The sequence below is a fragment of the Pipistrellus kuhlii genome, unplaced genomic scaffold (genome assembly GCF_014108245.1).
Source record: "Pipistrellus kuhlii isolate mPipKuh1 unplaced genomic scaffold, mPipKuh1.p scaffold_m20_p_93, whole genome shotgun sequence".
Classification (NCBI taxonomy): Eukaryota; Metazoa; Chordata; class Mammalia; order Chiroptera; family Vespertilionidae; genus Pipistrellus; species Pipistrellus kuhlii.
The window spans coordinates 446,858-463,145 of NW_023425599.1; the positions used below are offsets into that span (position 1 = coordinate 446,858).

At 41.9% G+C, this 16,288-nt stretch overlaps 1 protein-coding gene across 2 annotated transcripts in view; it reads right to left on the reverse strand.

The window, feature by feature from the left end:
* The window catches only part of SHQ1 (SHQ1, H/ACA ribonucleoprotein assembly factor), an 85,271-nt gene that overhangs the window by 41,512 nt on the left and 27,471 nt on the right, over nucleotides 1-16,288 (reverse strand). For both annotated transcript variants that reach the window (XM_045578263.1, XM_036428843.2), the window contains 2 exons: nucleotides 6,726-6,838; nucleotides 1,293-1,420 (listed from right to left, as the gene is read on the reverse strand). In XM_045578263.1, the coding sequence (XP_045434219.1) occupies nucleotides 1,293-1,420; nucleotides 6,726-6,838 (241 nt within the window). The remainder of the gene's footprint in view (nucleotides 1-1,292; nucleotides 1,421-6,725; nucleotides 6,839-16,288) is intronic.

Sequence of the window (16,288 nt, forward strand, 5' to 3'; positions counted from 1 at the left end):
ACAGCACAAATGTCTACCAATCATGATGCAAATATATAACAGAATACTGGAGACAGATGAAAAGTACCAGCTACAATTGTGCTAACTTAAAAGATATACAATGTATACCACAAACTTAAGACAAGGTAAGAAGAGAATATGAGTCTATGTATATAAATTTCTTAAAGCATTTATTTAGATGTGGGCATATCCATTAAAAATATAGCCCTAGCTGGTCTGGCTCAGTGTTGGAGACTGTGGACTGAAAGGTCTAGGGTTTTATATGGGTCAAGGGCACGTACCTCAATTGCAGGCTCAATCCCTGGCCTGGGTCAGGGCCTGAGCAGGAGGCAACCAATCGATGTCTCTCTCTCACATCGATGTTTCTATCTCTGTATCTCTCCCTCTCCCTTCCACTCTCTCTAGAAATCAATGGAAAAAATATCCTTGGGTGACGATTAAACATTAACAGTGATACTTTAAAAAGAGGAATTTTAAGTGGGAGATTCTATATTCTACTTAATGTGTATACATACATGATATATGAGTGTGTGTGTATTCCTTTAATTTAAACACTGAAATTTTACTTTTAATATACAAATAAAGCCAAATCAATATGACAGGAAATATGGGCCTTATACTCTTGATCTATCTAAAACTGTTATAATTCTAATTTACACTTAATAAACCAACCTCTACTAAAGAAGGCAGTAATAAATTGAACACCTAAGAAAGGACACTGTGGATAATGTTTGCTTAATGTTAAATATGGCATATGGCATAGCCATCTCCTGTGATTCATGACCCAACTCCCAACCCCAGTTCAGCTGTCATTGGTAAAAACTGGTTCACCTGATGCAGGTATAAGGATAACTATTCCAACTTCTACTTAAATCCATTTAGAAAAAAACTGGGAGGACATATCAAATTCATACAACAGACAAAGGGAATAAAAACCGGGTCTTCTCCCACCACTCTAACACTCACATGACCTTCCCACAAAGGAATGTTCAGATCTCTCAAGCTGCTTCCTCAACTACAAATATCCTATGTGCTAATTCTCCTAAGTTTACTAAATACATTATTTTAAAAGGACTCCAATGATTCAGAAGTAAAACATACTCCAGGACAATTTAGACAAATAATCTAATGTTGAGTAGCATTTTCCAACCCACGTTGTGTTGAGTAGCATTTTCCAACCCACGTTGAGGACCCTGTTTCCAAAAGTAGCAAACCAAAAAAATACCTACTCACTCTATGAGGACGTAAAAAAAAAAAAAAAAAAAAAAGAGCCTATTTTTTTAGTATCTTACCTAAAGCAGCATGATTTTCTTGCTCCTGACTCTTTCCCATAAAGGCCATCATCTCTGAATACATATCAGTCCACCAAGGGTTATACTGCAAAGCCTGTTCAACTGCCTCATCTTCAAAAAAGTCGGCTCTGGGAAAAACAATGAATGTTAGGTGGGCTTCTGTACAGGCTTTGTCTGGGTTTAATGCTTTCTGATTTATAACTCATTACATTTTCATTAGAAATTCAGAGTACATTTCAAAGAAAGATGAGCACTACGTTTAATTTACTTTAGTAATCATCATAAAATGAAAGTAAGCAACTAACTAAAAGGATAGCTGACATTTATGATCTCTTACATGGGAGTACACGGTAGACTGGTCTTACCCTAACAGCCTATCCCCTGCTCTACAATGGTGTGGGATGATGTGAAACTGAACACACAATGGACTGAAGCCCAGCCTTTGTCCTAGATTTGCAAATATCACAGATTCTGGTAAAATTACAACATAGAAAAGGATCTCTTAACTCCACCAACAAAAAAAACTAAACATGTGAGTAGAAAATTTAGGATACTGAATATCCACACGCAGGCTACATACATGTCACTGTTTAGTTTCTGCACTCATATTTTCTTACCAAAACACAATCTTAATAGGTCCTTAAATTAAAACTACTGAAAAAGATAAAAATAACCTTTGTTGAGAACAGAAAATTAATTTTCCTTCACTTCACTTTCTTAATTTTAGCTGGAAAAATAAATGCTATATTTGAAATACACCTTGGAGGACACTTGTTCAGAAAATATGCTATCCCTCATTCAAAGTTGGAAACTGGTATTCTTGGGGTAACAAAGAGAAAAAGTATTATAGTGAAAAATTCATTTATATTTTAGTTAATTAGAAACTCAAGCGATTGAGGTTTTAATAAATTGGATTTTCTAGCTGATAGTTTTATGACCTTAAATATATTTTTCTTTCAAGTGAGATACTGAAATCTTTTTAAAATTAGAAATATCACAGATAACAAATTCTTCATATGTGCCAAGCACTTTACTAAGTACTTCTCATTCATTTTTTTTTTTTTTTTTTGAATTTTCACAGTCCCAATGAGAGGGGATACACCCTGCCCATTTTACATGGGTGGAAACTGAAGTTGTACATCATGGCTACGATAAAAAAAAAACACATACACAAAAAACACACACACAGTAAGAAGTGTGGCCCTGAATTTAGACCCACTTAAGTTTTACTCCAGAATCCAAGTTAGCAATCAAAATAAGTGTTCTATCTTTATGCTTAAGAAAATAAAGTACATACTGGACAAAACTGAATAGCAATGATGTTGAAACAATAATTCTCAATATCAATTTTCAGGCACACAAAGCATTTGGGGCCAGGATGAAGCAGTTGCTTTATAAACCAATCCTGTGAAGAGTCTCTTATTAGCCATCTGTGGGAAGTCAGGGCCTCCTCTGCTAGGAGCTGTACCCACCTGGACACCAGGTGTTAGACTCACTAGTATCAGAATAGTGAATAGACTCAAACAATATCAGAAATGAAAGAGGCAAAGTTACAATTTACACCACAGAAATACAAAGGACTATACAAGAATACTATAGGGGGGAAAAAGAATACTATGAAAGGCTAAACACTGCCAAATTCAATAACCTAAAGCACATGTGTCAAACACAAGGCCCACGGGCCAAATCCGTCCCGCCAGGCCTTGCAATGTGGCCCACACCGCGCTGTCATCACTGCACTCCACTGCGTTTCCATCACAATGACAGTTTATGACTGTTCAGTAAACCATTCGGCCCGCGATTTAGGCTGGATTTTAGATTTTGGCCCCTTCTCTGATTGAGTTCGACACCCCTAACCTAAAGAAATGGACAACTTTGTAGAAATGTATAATCTTCCTAGTCTAACTCATGAAGACTTGGGAAATCTAAATAGATCAGTCACAGTGAGAAAATTAAAATAACCACTAAAGACCTCCCAGAAAGCAAAAGTCCAGGACCAGATGGATTTACTAGTGAATTCTACCTGTAGATGAGCTTGCTGCTGAGATCTGGCTGATCGAACTTAGCGAGATGGGCCAGCCATGCCCTGGAGCCCTCCCGCAGTCCCTGCCCAGGTGGCCAATGCGCCCCCCCTCCCATTCCTCCCAAGCCCCGATCATGCACCAGTGGGGCTCCTCGGCCTCGCCTGCCTCCTCTCACAATCCGGGACCCCTCGGAGGATGTTGGACTGCCGGTTTTGGCCCAATCCACACAGGCCAGGCCGAGGGACCCCACCAGTGCACGAATCTGTGCACCAGGCTGTATTCGGCCCTATTATCGCAGGCCAGGCAAGGGGACGCTGGGTCTCTACTATATATGTGTGTGTGTGTGTGTGTGTGTCTGTCTATGTGACCGAACAACTGGTCAACTGGTCATTATGATGTGCACTGACCACCGGGGGACAGACACTTAACGCAGGAGCTGCCCCCGGGTGGTCAGTGTACTACCACAGCGGGAGCGCCACTCAATTGACTAATGAGTGCCAGACACAGGGCTCACGGCTGGCCACTGCAGTCCAGAGACTGCAGCAGGGCAGCAGGGAGTCTACCAAGTGGTGGCAGCAGCAGGTGCAGTGGGGTCAGGTTTAGCAGGAGAGGCAAGTGGTGTAGAACTGCCAGTTTCAGCCCAATCCCCACAGGCTACACCAAGGGAGTCCACTAGTGCAGGAATCCGTGTACCAGGCCTCTAATATGCATATAAGATCTTTGGTTAATCTATTTCTATCCTCCTGCCAAAACCGGTTTGGTTCAGTGGGTAGAGCGTCACCTGCAGACTGAAAGGTCCCAGGTTCAATTCTAGTCAAGGGCATGTACCTTGGTTGTGGGCACATCCCCAGTAGGGGGTGTGCAAGAGGCAGCTGTTTGATGATTCTCTCTCACTGATGTTTCTAACTCTATCCCTCTCTCTTCCTCTGTTAAAAATCAATAAAATATATGTTTTAAAAAAATTTTTTTAAGTTATTTATAAAAATTAAAAGAAAAGATATTTCTATCCTCCCTCCTCTCCCTTCCCTCTGAGATCCATCAGTCTGCTCCACGTTTCCATACCTGTGCTCTGAGCGTCTGGTCCCTGGTGGCCAGTGTGCATCATAGCTGTCAGTCAAACGGTCACTTAGACTTTTATATATATACTAAAGGCCTGGTGCATGAAATTTGTGCGGGGGGCGGGGCGGTGGTGTCCCTCAGCCCACACTGCAGCCTCTCGATTCTGGGACCCCTCAGGGGATCCCTCGAGGGATGTCCAATTGCCCGTTTAGGCCCAATCTGACCAGGTAGTCAAACATCCCTCTTACAATCCAGGACTGCTGGCTCCCAACTACTCACCTGCCTGCCTTCCTGATTGCCCCTAATTGATGCCTAACTGTTCCCCTGCACTATTTGCCCCCAACTTCCCTCCTCTGCCGACCTGGTAACCCCTAACTACTCTCCCCTACAGGGTTGATTTCCCTCAACTGCCCTCCCTTGCAGGCCTAATCCCTCTCAACTGCCCTCCCCTGCTGGCCATCTTGTGGTGGCCATCTTGTGTCCACATGGGGGCAGAATCTTTGACCACATGGGGGCAGCCATCTTGTGCATTGGAGTGATGGTCAAACTGCATATTACTCTTTTATTAGGTAGGATAGAGGCGTGGTGCATGGGTGGGGGCCGGTTGGTTTGCCCTGAAGGATGTCCTGGATAAGTGTGGGGATTCCCTGGGGCATGGGGTGGCCTGGGTGAGGGGCCTGTGGTGGTTTGCAAGCCAGCCATGCCCCCTAGCGACCCAAGTGGAGGCCCTAGTATCTGGGATTTATTTATCTTCTATAATTAAACCTTTGTAGCCTGGAGCGGAGCTAAGCCTTCTGCTTGCTCTGTGCCGGTAGCCATTTCTGTTGAAATTTATGTATCTTCCATAATTGAAATTTTGTAGCCTGAAGTCAAGGCCTGAGAGGGCCAGGGCTACAAAAGCTTGGCTTCCTCCATTGCCTCCTGTTCTTCCAGCTCAGTAGCTGCTGCCATTTGTTGGAATTTATTTACCTTCTATAATTGAAACTTTGTACCCTTGAGTGGAGGCCCGGGCCCACCAGGGTGTGTGGAAAGTTTGGCTTCCTCCAATTGCCGGAGAAACCCAAGCCTCCTGCTAGCTCCATGGCTGCAGCCATTTTTGTTGGGATTTATTTATCTTCTATAATTGAAATTGTAGCCTTGAGCAAAGGCCAGGGCCAAGAGGGCGGAAAGTCTCGCTTCCTCCATCACTGGGGAAACCCAAGTTGCCTGCTCGTTTTGTGGCAGAAGCCATCTAGGTTGGGTTAATTTGCATACTTGCTCCTGACTGGCTGGTGGGCATGGCTTGTGGGTGTATTGGAGTGATGGTTAATTTGCATGTTACTCTTTTATTAGATAGAATAAATACCTGCATGGTCATAGACCAGGCTGAGGAATCCCACCAGTGCACGATCAGAGCTGGGGAGGGAAGGTTCCAGAGTGTGTCTGGCCAGTTTTGCAGTCCCGGGTGGGATCAGGCCTAAACAGGCAGTCGGACATCCCTCTCACAATCCAGAACTGCTGGCTCCACACTGCTTGACTGCCTGATTGTCCCTAACCGCTTCTGCCTGCCAGCCTGATCATCCCTTAACCACTCCCCTGGCAGCCTGAAAAATACCTAATTGCTTCCCTGCCAGCCCGATTGACCCTAACTGCTGTGCCCTGCCGGCCTGGTCACCCCTAACTCCCCCCCCCACCTGGAAGCTTGGTCACCCCCAACTGTCCTCCCCTACTGGCCATCTTGTGTCCACTTGAGGGCAGCGATCTTGTGTGTTGGAGTGATGGTCAATTTACATATTACCCTTTTATTAGATAGGCTTAGATGAGGCTCTTGAGCAAATTTAAGCCTCATACAGATGCACTATGGTTAAAGACACAATTAATGCAGGTAGGGAATAAATGCAACAAAACTTACAACTAGATTTTATTTATACCCTACTATATACAATTATTATTATTAATTTGAAACTAGATACTGGTGCTAGTAGATGAAAGTGTTATGAAAATCCTGGATCAGCCAAGAAATGCAGTAAATGTAGATTTAAATTCATAAAGACCATTAATCATAACAAAATGCCTGCTTTGAAAAGTACAACTATGTTTGGATTCGGTGTTCTATTTTTAAGCCTGGATAGAAAAACCTCAAAGCAGCACATTAAACATGTTCTCTGCTAGAATGAACTTCTAAGAAGCAACGTTCTACGAACATCACAAAGGTACTTACAGTGGTAAGTTAATTCATATGTCAAGCCTTTAAGCCTTCACTAATTTCCAGAATCCAAAAAGCACATACCTAACACAATTAAAAAGACACTCAAAATTTATAAATAATTGTCAAGCAAATTATTTACTCCTCAAAAAACTCAATACTCACAGATAATGATCAGGATCAAATTTGGCCAGCTCAGCAGCCACGCGTTTCTGCCTGCGTTCAGCTGCAGGAGTAAAATCTGGATCCTTAATATCGATGACATCACTGAATTCATCCTAAGGACACCAAGAAAGAATAATTACTATCTCTTATTTTAGCACTGGCAAGTCTAATTTTGCAGAAATTGTCAAAACACAGGAAGAATCTAATTGATCAGTAAGCCATGAAACTACCTGTGACATTTTGATTCAAATCCAGCAAATGTTTGTTAAACATCTACTATGTGCCAAGCAAAAAGTATCTGATTTAATCCTTACGCCAATCACGTGTGTATGTTTCAATCGGTCATTGTTGATTGTGAATTTGGTTGATAGTTTTATCATATAGTGGCGAATAGTGATATTAACATATTTCTTCTAATTCATTTCCTTTCAATGTACACGAATCTGTGCACCATGCCACTCGTCTACATATATAAAAGGCTCATATGTTAAGTGTCCATCCGATGGGTAGCTATGATGCACACTGATCACCTGGGGGCAGACGCTCAACACAGGAGCTGCAAGCTGCAGTGACTTGGCAGTGGTGGTTCTCAGTTGACACACCCAGAAACTAGAGAAGAGGGAGCCAGATTCCTCACGGGGCCATGCAATTCCACCTTTGGCTATGGGTTATGTTGTTGCTCAGGCACTGTGGGTTTACTGCCCACTTTGCACAGTGCCCTCTCACACTCTGGAATCCCTCTCGAGGGATGTCAGAGAGCCAATTTCAACCCGATCCCCACAGGCCAGGCCAAGGAACTCCACCTACTGAAGGGACCCTGCTCACTCTGCAGTCGTCCTTCAAGCCACAACACCATCCCAAGTGCAGCCAGCGGGGAAAGGAGTGCAGGAGGTTTCCGGTATATCTCACCCAGTCCTGCCCTGCCAGCCACCTTACCTTCTAATTAATTTCCTTTCAATGTGCACAACTGGGTCTCTACTGTTGAAATAAATTTCTAACTCAAGATGAAAGTGCTCCTATCCTAGGTGTCATGTAAACTAATCAAAACTTAGGTGATAACTTTCATGTCCCTGTAAGTGCTCTGCTTGACCAGAATGCAGTATATTCCCTTAGCCAGCCAATCCCCAAACACCAAACCCACTCTGCACTTTACTTACTTTTTTATTCTTTCTAGCCCAAAAAAAGGTTGACTATAGGGCCCCTGCCAATTGGATATATTTTATTTTTCCCTTCTTTGTTCTTGATTCTTTCTTTTATAATAGCTCCTTGTCTTCCATCTCATTTTGCAGTTCTCCAAGTAAATTGTCCGTCTCATGAAGCATTAACATTGTTTGTATTACCTACATCTTCTTTATTTTTTAACAGACAGAATGATTTGAATATCAGTCATTTATACACAGACTTTCCTTTCATTTCTTCCTTTGGTCTATCTCAGCTGGTCTCAAGAAGCACTATATAAAACACACAGAACTATACATTCTACTTTATTAGCATATTTAAAAAATTTTAAGAACAATTTTAATGGATATGACTTTCCATTTGAAAAGCTAAAAATATAACCTAAATAATATTCACCTTGACTGTAACCATCTTCTCCTAGATGTATACATATTTATATGTAACATGTTTCCTTAAGCAAATCCTACAGAAAAGTTATATTGGGAAAACTGCCTTTATGTTTTTTTATTCCAGTCAGAATTATGAAGTAAAGAAACTTATACCACACAAAATGTTTCTAAAACTATACATTTTTTCTTTCTTCAACCTCCCATTTCTACTACTAACCCCAAGTGAGAAGTAATGGAAATTAGAAAAAGCTTAAAGAATATTAACTGAAAAGAAATAAAGATAAATAATTTGATAGAGAGATGTACAGCAAACTATTAAATCAGATTTTGTAAGTGGAATGACAGGTTAGTGCCTATCAATCAGGCTTCAAGTCCATTGTGGTAATGCAAAATTCCCTACAATGAAATGAGCTATGCTAAATTAGCCAGGGAGAAACTAGGGTACACACTCTCGACCTAGTCAAAATTTCTGAATAAAAAATTCGCTCCTTCCTACCACCATCCATTGAGCTGAAGTGACCCAGTTGTGACATATAATCTAAGCACAATACATGATAAGGAGCCAAAGACCTTTCTGGAAGTTACAGCCACAATATCCTAATACTTCTAAAGAAACATTCAGAGCAAAAACCAGATATCTGGCCATCCCCAACCTTATACTGTATTATAGAAATGGGATTCTAAAGTTCTTTTTCAATTTATTTTTTGGAAACTTAGAATGTATTTTCCTATAGAAATACTATTACAAATAATAAGAGTCTAAGGGCAACCCATAAATGTCTTCAACTCTTAATAAACTACACAGAATACTCACAACAAATCCTACCTAATAAAAGAGTAATATGCAAATTAACTACCACCCTGCTACACAAGCCACTCCCGCCAGCCAATCAAGAGCAAGTATGCAAATTAACACAACCAAGATGGCTGCGGCCACAGAGTGAGCAGGCGATTTGTGTTTCCCCAGCGATGGAGGAAACCAAGCTTTCTGCAGACCCTGGCCAGCCCAGGCCTCTGCTACCAGGCTACAAAGTTTCAATTATAGAAGATAAATAAATCTCAAATACCAGGGCCTCTGCTTGGATTGCCAGGGGGCGTGGCTGACCTGCAAATCACCACAGGCCCCTCGCCGAGGCCTCCCCATGCCCCAAGGGAACCCCCACCCTGATCCAGGACACCCTTCAGGGCAAACCAGCCAGCCCCCACCCATGTACCATGTATCCTATCTAATAAAAGAGTAATATGCAGATTGACCATCACTCCATCACACAAGATGGCTGCCCCCATGTAGACACAAGATGGCCACAAGATGTCCAGGAGGAGAGGGCAGTTGGTAGGGATCAGGCCTGCAGAAGAAGGCATTTGGGGACAATCAGGCTTGCAGGGAAGGGCAGTTGGGGGGGAACCCAGACCTGCAGGAGGGAGCAGTTAGGGGTGACCAGGCCTACAGAGAAGGGCACTTAGGGGCAATCAGCCGGCGGGGGTGATCAGGCTGGCAGGCAGAAGCGGTTAAAGCAATCAGGCAGGCAGGCAGGCAAGAAGTTGGGAGCCAGCAGTCCTGGATTGTGAGAGTGGTGTCCGACTGCCAGTTTAGGCCCAATCCTATCAGACATCTCTCTAGTGGTCCCAGATTGGAGAGGATACAAGCTGAGCTGAGGGACACCCGGTCCCCCCCAATGCACAAATTTCATTCACCGGACCTCTAGTTGTTTAATAAGTACTCAACAATGTTTCATGGGAAAATACTTTCAAAGTTCCAGTTTAATCCACCAGAAACATCTCTTCCCCAGTAATGCAACTAGACTCAACCTTCCTCGTCCATTGAAAATTAGCTCCTCCAGCCATAGAGCTGGAAAGGGTGCTGCAGGAGGGCTTGAAGGAGACAAGTTATACTTTACCTACAGGACTTACCTCAGCTAGATGATTATGAAGAGTCATTTCCTGCCCCTGGACCCCAAGTCCCTCTCCCTAGCACCCTGGAGTCACTGCTTTATTTCCTTCTAGCCCCGAGAAGTTCCCTGAAACGCTCACGTGTGAGTACGCGCATGTGCACACACGCACACACACACACACACACACACACATTCTCAAAGCAACATGATTAAATAGAAAAACATGATTTTGAAGTTAGACAAACCTGTATTTATTTATTTCATTTTTTAATTTAAGTACTAGAGGCCTGATGCACAAAATTCATACAAGGGGCTCAGCTCCAGCCGCCACAGCAGCTGCCTCTGCTTTGGCCCCCACTGTGACAGCTTCATCTGGAAGGTCATCCCATCTAATTAGCATATCACACTTTTATTATTATATAATAGAGGCCTTGTGCACAAAATCTGTGCAATATTAGGCCTTCCCCCAGCTGCTGTCTTCCCTTTGACACTGTTGAAACGGGTTTCCTTATGACTGCTGGCAGACACCTAGGACCAAGGCTTCCCTCGCAGTGCCAGCTTCCTCCAGGATGTCCGCTGCAGCTTTGTCCCGAAGGAAGGACATCCGGGAGGACGCTGGTCTAATTAGTGTATCACGCTTTTATTATTATAGATAGTTCATATACAACGTCAATACCCTGTTTCCCCAAAGATAAGACAGTGTCTTATATTAATTTTTTCTCCCAAAGTTGCGCTAGGTCTTATTTTCAGGGGATGTCTTATCTTTCCATGCGCTAGGTCTTATTTTCGGAGGATGTCTTATTTTCGGGGAAACACGGTATTATAGGTTAAATTAGTTTCAGGTGTACCATACAGTGATTTGACATTTTTTGTATCTTACAATCTAATCATCCCACTATTTCTAGTAGTCATCTGTCACCAAGCAAACTTAAACAGTATTATTGACTATGTTACCCCTCACCTTTTCATCCATCTCCTTACCCTTTCCTCTCTAATAACCATCTCTTTGGTATCTGTCTACATGAATCAGACAGAGAACAACAAATACCATATAGTTTCTCTTATATGTGGAATCTAAAAATAAAAACAGAGGATTAAAAATGGCAGTGGAGTAAGTGGAAGCTATACTGACACTCTCCCAGGACCAAACTGGAAATACAACTGAAATGCAGAAAAACAACCCTGACAAATCAATTGAGGACTAGCTGGAGAGAACCCTGATAACCAAGGACAGAAAGTGGAGACCTCAGAGACTGGTAGGAGGTGTGGAGACAAGAAACTGGTGGCTGGGCTCCCATAGATAGCAACTGAAGTCCCAGAGGGATATCTCAGCTATTCCTACTGAGAACTCTGAGGTCTAATCCCCAGGCTGGGTGCGCCAGCAGAGAGCACCAGAACACAGAGGGGCTACCCAGTAACATCTGGCTGTGAAACCAACAGGACTGCTTTTCAAGTAGAGAGGGCTAGAAATGCAGGCAGCCTCATAAAGGGCCAATGCACAAAATCTCATATGCAGCCACACACCCAGGGCTCCACAGGGAACCCTGCTAGCGGTTCTCAGCCTGTGGGTCACGACCTCTACTGTAGAGCCTAAGACCATCAGAAAACACAGATATTTACATTACAATTCATTTACAGTAGCAAAATTACAGTTATGGAGTAGCAACAAAAATAATTTTATGGTTGGGGGTCACCACAACCTGAGGAACTGTATTAAAGGGTCATGGCATTAGGAAGGTTGAGAACCACTGTCCTAGCAGATCTACATACTACATAGACACAAACACAAAAGGCAGCCAAAATGGGAAGATAAACAAGCCCCAAATAAAAGAACAAGAGGATTCTAAGAAGAGATAAGTGAAACGGAGATAAGAAATTTATCTGATATAGAGTTCAGAGTAATGGTGGCAAATATGCTCAACAGCATGAGAAAAGACATAGTAACTATACAAAAAGAACAGTCAGAAATAAAGAATGACATAGCACTAATAAAGAACACAATGGAAGGAATACACAGCAGATTGGGAGAAGCTGAGGATCAGATCAGTGAATTAGAAGACAGAGTGGGGGGTGGGGGGGACCCCTCAAAAAAAACAAAACCAAAAACAATTTAAAAATAGGACAGCTTAAGGGAACTGTAAGACAACATGAAACAGAACAATATTCACCTAAGTGGAATACCAGAAGGAGAAAAAACTAGCAAGCAATAGAGAACATGTCTGTAGAAGTAATGGCAGAAAACTTCCCTTACCTGCTTAAGGAAAAAGTCACACAAGTTCAGGAGGCACAGAGAGTCCCAAGCAAGAAGAAACCAAACATGTCCATACTCAGACACATCATACTTAAAACACCAAAAGTTAAAGACAGAGTCTTAAAGGTAGCAAGAGAAAAGCAATTTGTTATCTATAAAGGAGATCCCATAAGGCTCTCAGCTGATTTCTCAACAGAAACTCCATAGGCAAGAAGGGAATGGCATGAAACTCAAGGTAATAAAAAGCAAGGATCTGAAACCAAGATTACTATATCCACCAAGGTTATCTTTCAAAATAGATGTTGTAAAAAAGAGCTATCCAGACAAAAAAGTCTAAAGGAGTTTATCACCATCAAGGCAACATTGCAAGTAATGCTAAGGGGATTGCTGTAATGAGAAGAAGAGAGAAACATAAGTATATGGAATTAAAATGGTAAGAAATAAGTACCTTTCAATAATAACCTTAAATGCTCCAATCAAAAGATATAGGGTAGCTGAACGGATAAAGAAAACAATTATATGCTATCTTCAAGAGACCTACCTCTCAAAACAGAAGACTCACAGGATGAGAGTTAAAGGATGGGAAAAATATTTCCAGTCAAATGGGAATAAAAAAAACAAACAAAAAAAACCTAGGGTAGCAATACTCATATCTTAAAAAAAAGACTTCAAAATGAAGGCCATCACAAGTGAACACTAAGGTCACTACATAATACTAAAGGTACTTACCCAGCAAGAAGACATAACCCTGGTACACATATTTGTGATGGGGGGAAAGACATTTTGGGAGGGTAGCAATCTGAATCTAGTCACTGCCCCTTTAATTGACTGGTCCTGCAAGACCTGTTTACTCTCATTTTAGAGAGGTTATAAACCATCCCCAGATGAAGTTATCAGTGCTGGCACCAGGTTAAGCCTTTGGTTGAGAGCACATAGGGCTCTTTAAGAACTTGCAAAGGGGCCCTGACCAGTTTGGCTCAATAGATAGAGCATCTGCCTGCAAAATGAAGGGTTCCAGGTTCGATTCCGGTCAAGGGCATGTACCTTGGTTGTGGGCACATCCCCAGTAGGGGGTGTGCAGGAGGCAGCTGATCAATGATTCTTTCTCATCGATGAAGTTTCTTAACTCTCTATTCCTCTCTCTTCCTCTCTGTAAAAATCAATAAAATATATTTTTTTAAAAAAGCAAAAAGAACTTGCAAAGGGGAAAAAAGCCCATATTTGGGAAACAAAGGACTGGGAAAGATATAAAAAGGAAAGCTTCCTGTTTTGCTGCTCAGAATTTGAAAGACATTTTTCTCTGGGCCTGAACGTAATAATAATAAATTATAACTCCATTTCTCTAAGCGTAGCTTGTTTTTCTCAGATCTTCTGTAACATATGCACCCAATATAGGAGCACCTACTAGGTGTACTGGTTAATAATGCAGATTTTGAAATAAAAGAAAAATACAATAATTTCAAGAGAAAAATCAAAAGTGCTTTATTCAGAGTAATGTCCACTGCTAGCTACACATTTCCCCATCTTTCAGGTAATTTGCGGATACCATCCCAATAGAACTTTTCTTGTTTTGGGGCAAATCATTCAGAGACTCAATTTTCCACTTCTTCGTAAGTTTTGAAGTACTGCTCAGGAAGTACATGTGCCATTGATTGGAACAAGTGGTCATTTGAAGGAGCAAGGTCTGGTGAAATACAGCAGATGGGTAAATACTTCCCAGGAAAAATCTTTTTACGTGTCTTTAACTGGTTTTGAAGTGTGTGATGGTGCATTATCATGAAGCAAAATTAATTGGCTGTGTCTTCTGGCCCATTCTGGTTGTTTTACAAAGCATGGCTCAAATTGACCTGGACATTCGTCTTTCACATTGAAATCATCACTTTTAAAGTGTTTAAACCAGAGTTCACAAGTATCTTGAGATGGAGCATGTTCACCATAAGCTTCCCAAAGTGTACATTAACTTTCAGCAGCAATTTTCTTCAAAATAATGAATTAAAACTTCCTGCAGATGCTCTTTTTTTGGCACAAAATTTGACATTTTTAAGTGTAAAAATATCTATAATATTACCACCTTCAGAAAATTTGAGATATGAAGTTTTCAAATTTGTTTCAATACAACAAAGTAGCATACATATCAAATCGCATATATATCAACATATGTGTAACTCCATCTATTTTTTAAAAAATCCACATTATAAACCACTACACCTAGTAAAATACATAAAAGAACTTCTGGAGGATTTTAAGGAAACATCCTATATAATAAAAAAAATCCTATATAACAAATTGATCCTAACAACAAAACGACTGGTCACTGTGACACACACTGACCACCAGGGGGAAGATGCTTAACACAGGAGCTGTTCCCTGGAGGTCAGTTTGCTTCCACAGGGGAGTGCCGCTCAACCTCATGGCTGGTTACCACAGCAGTGGTAGCGGGAGCCTCTCCTGCTTCTGCTGCCAGAAGGATGTCTGACAGCCAGCTAAGGCCCAATCCCCGGGGGAGAGGGCCTAAGCCAGCAAATGGACATGCCCTGAGGGGTCCTAGACTGCAAGAAGGGTACATTCCTGGCTAAGGGACCCTTCCCCCCAGAGTTCACTAATTTTCATGCACCAGACCTCCAGTAGTCATTTATTGTTCATACCCCTCTGAGTTCACTGGATACATCTCCCAGACAAAAAAAAATCAAAAGATGGCGGCCGAACAGACGGACTTGTTCTGAGCCTAGTCCTAGAACATATAGAAGGAGTGTCTGAGAGTCGCTCAGGGAGTATTAATTGGCAAGCTAAGGGGTAGCAGAACTCTAAAAGAAGGTAAGGGTCTGCTGGACAGGATTTCCTAACCAAGCAGCCAGCGCTGCAGCTGCGGAGACCTCTCCTGGAGCTCCGGGCTCAGAGGGAAAACTACACCATCTTACCAAGAAAAGAGGATTTTCTCTGAGGCCTGAAAAAACCACAGCAGAGGAGACCCCCGAACAGCTGTGACGCCCCAATCGGCGCAAACACGTAGATTCAAGGGAGTTCTTCAATCACCCATGAACAGGAGAAAGAAAACCACATAACCAGACATCCTGAAAAGAGAGGCCATGGGGAGACAAAGAAATAGCCCACACATGAAAGAAAAGCAGGCATCACCAGAAAAGGAAGTAAACGAGTTAGAGGCAAGCAACCGACCTGAGCAAGAATTCACAGTAATGATCATAAGATGGCTAAAAAGAATGGAAGACAAATTTGACAATATGGATAAGAACCAAGAGGAAATGAAGAATGAAGAAGAAATGAAAAAAATTACATCACTACTGTAAAGAACTCAATAGAAAGCATCAAGAGTAAACTAGAAGTAGCAGAGTACCCCATCAGTGAACTAGAAGACAAGATAGAAAAAAATGCCCAATTAGAGCAGCTTCTGGGGGGAAAAAAATTAAAAAGCAGGAGAGCCTAAGGGAACTTTGGGACAATACAAAACAAAACAATATTAGAATAATAGGGGTTCCAGAAGGAAAGGAAACTGAGGAAGGCATAGAAAAAATGTTTGAAGAAAAATGCTCTTTTTCCTGAGAAAGAGAAAAAACACAAATCCAAGAAGCTCGCAGAGTTCCAAGCAAAATGAATGCCAAATGACTGACACCAAGGCACATTAAAATTAAATTGGCAAACACCAATGACAAAGTAAGAATCCTAAAAGCAGCCAGAGAGAGACAGAAAGTTACATATAAAGGAACCCCCATTAGACTAGCAAATGATTTCTCAACAGAAACTCATCAGGCCAGAAGGGAATGGAATGAAATATACAAAGTCATGCAAAGGAATGGCTGAATCCAAGAATACTGTACCCAGCAAGGCTATCAATCA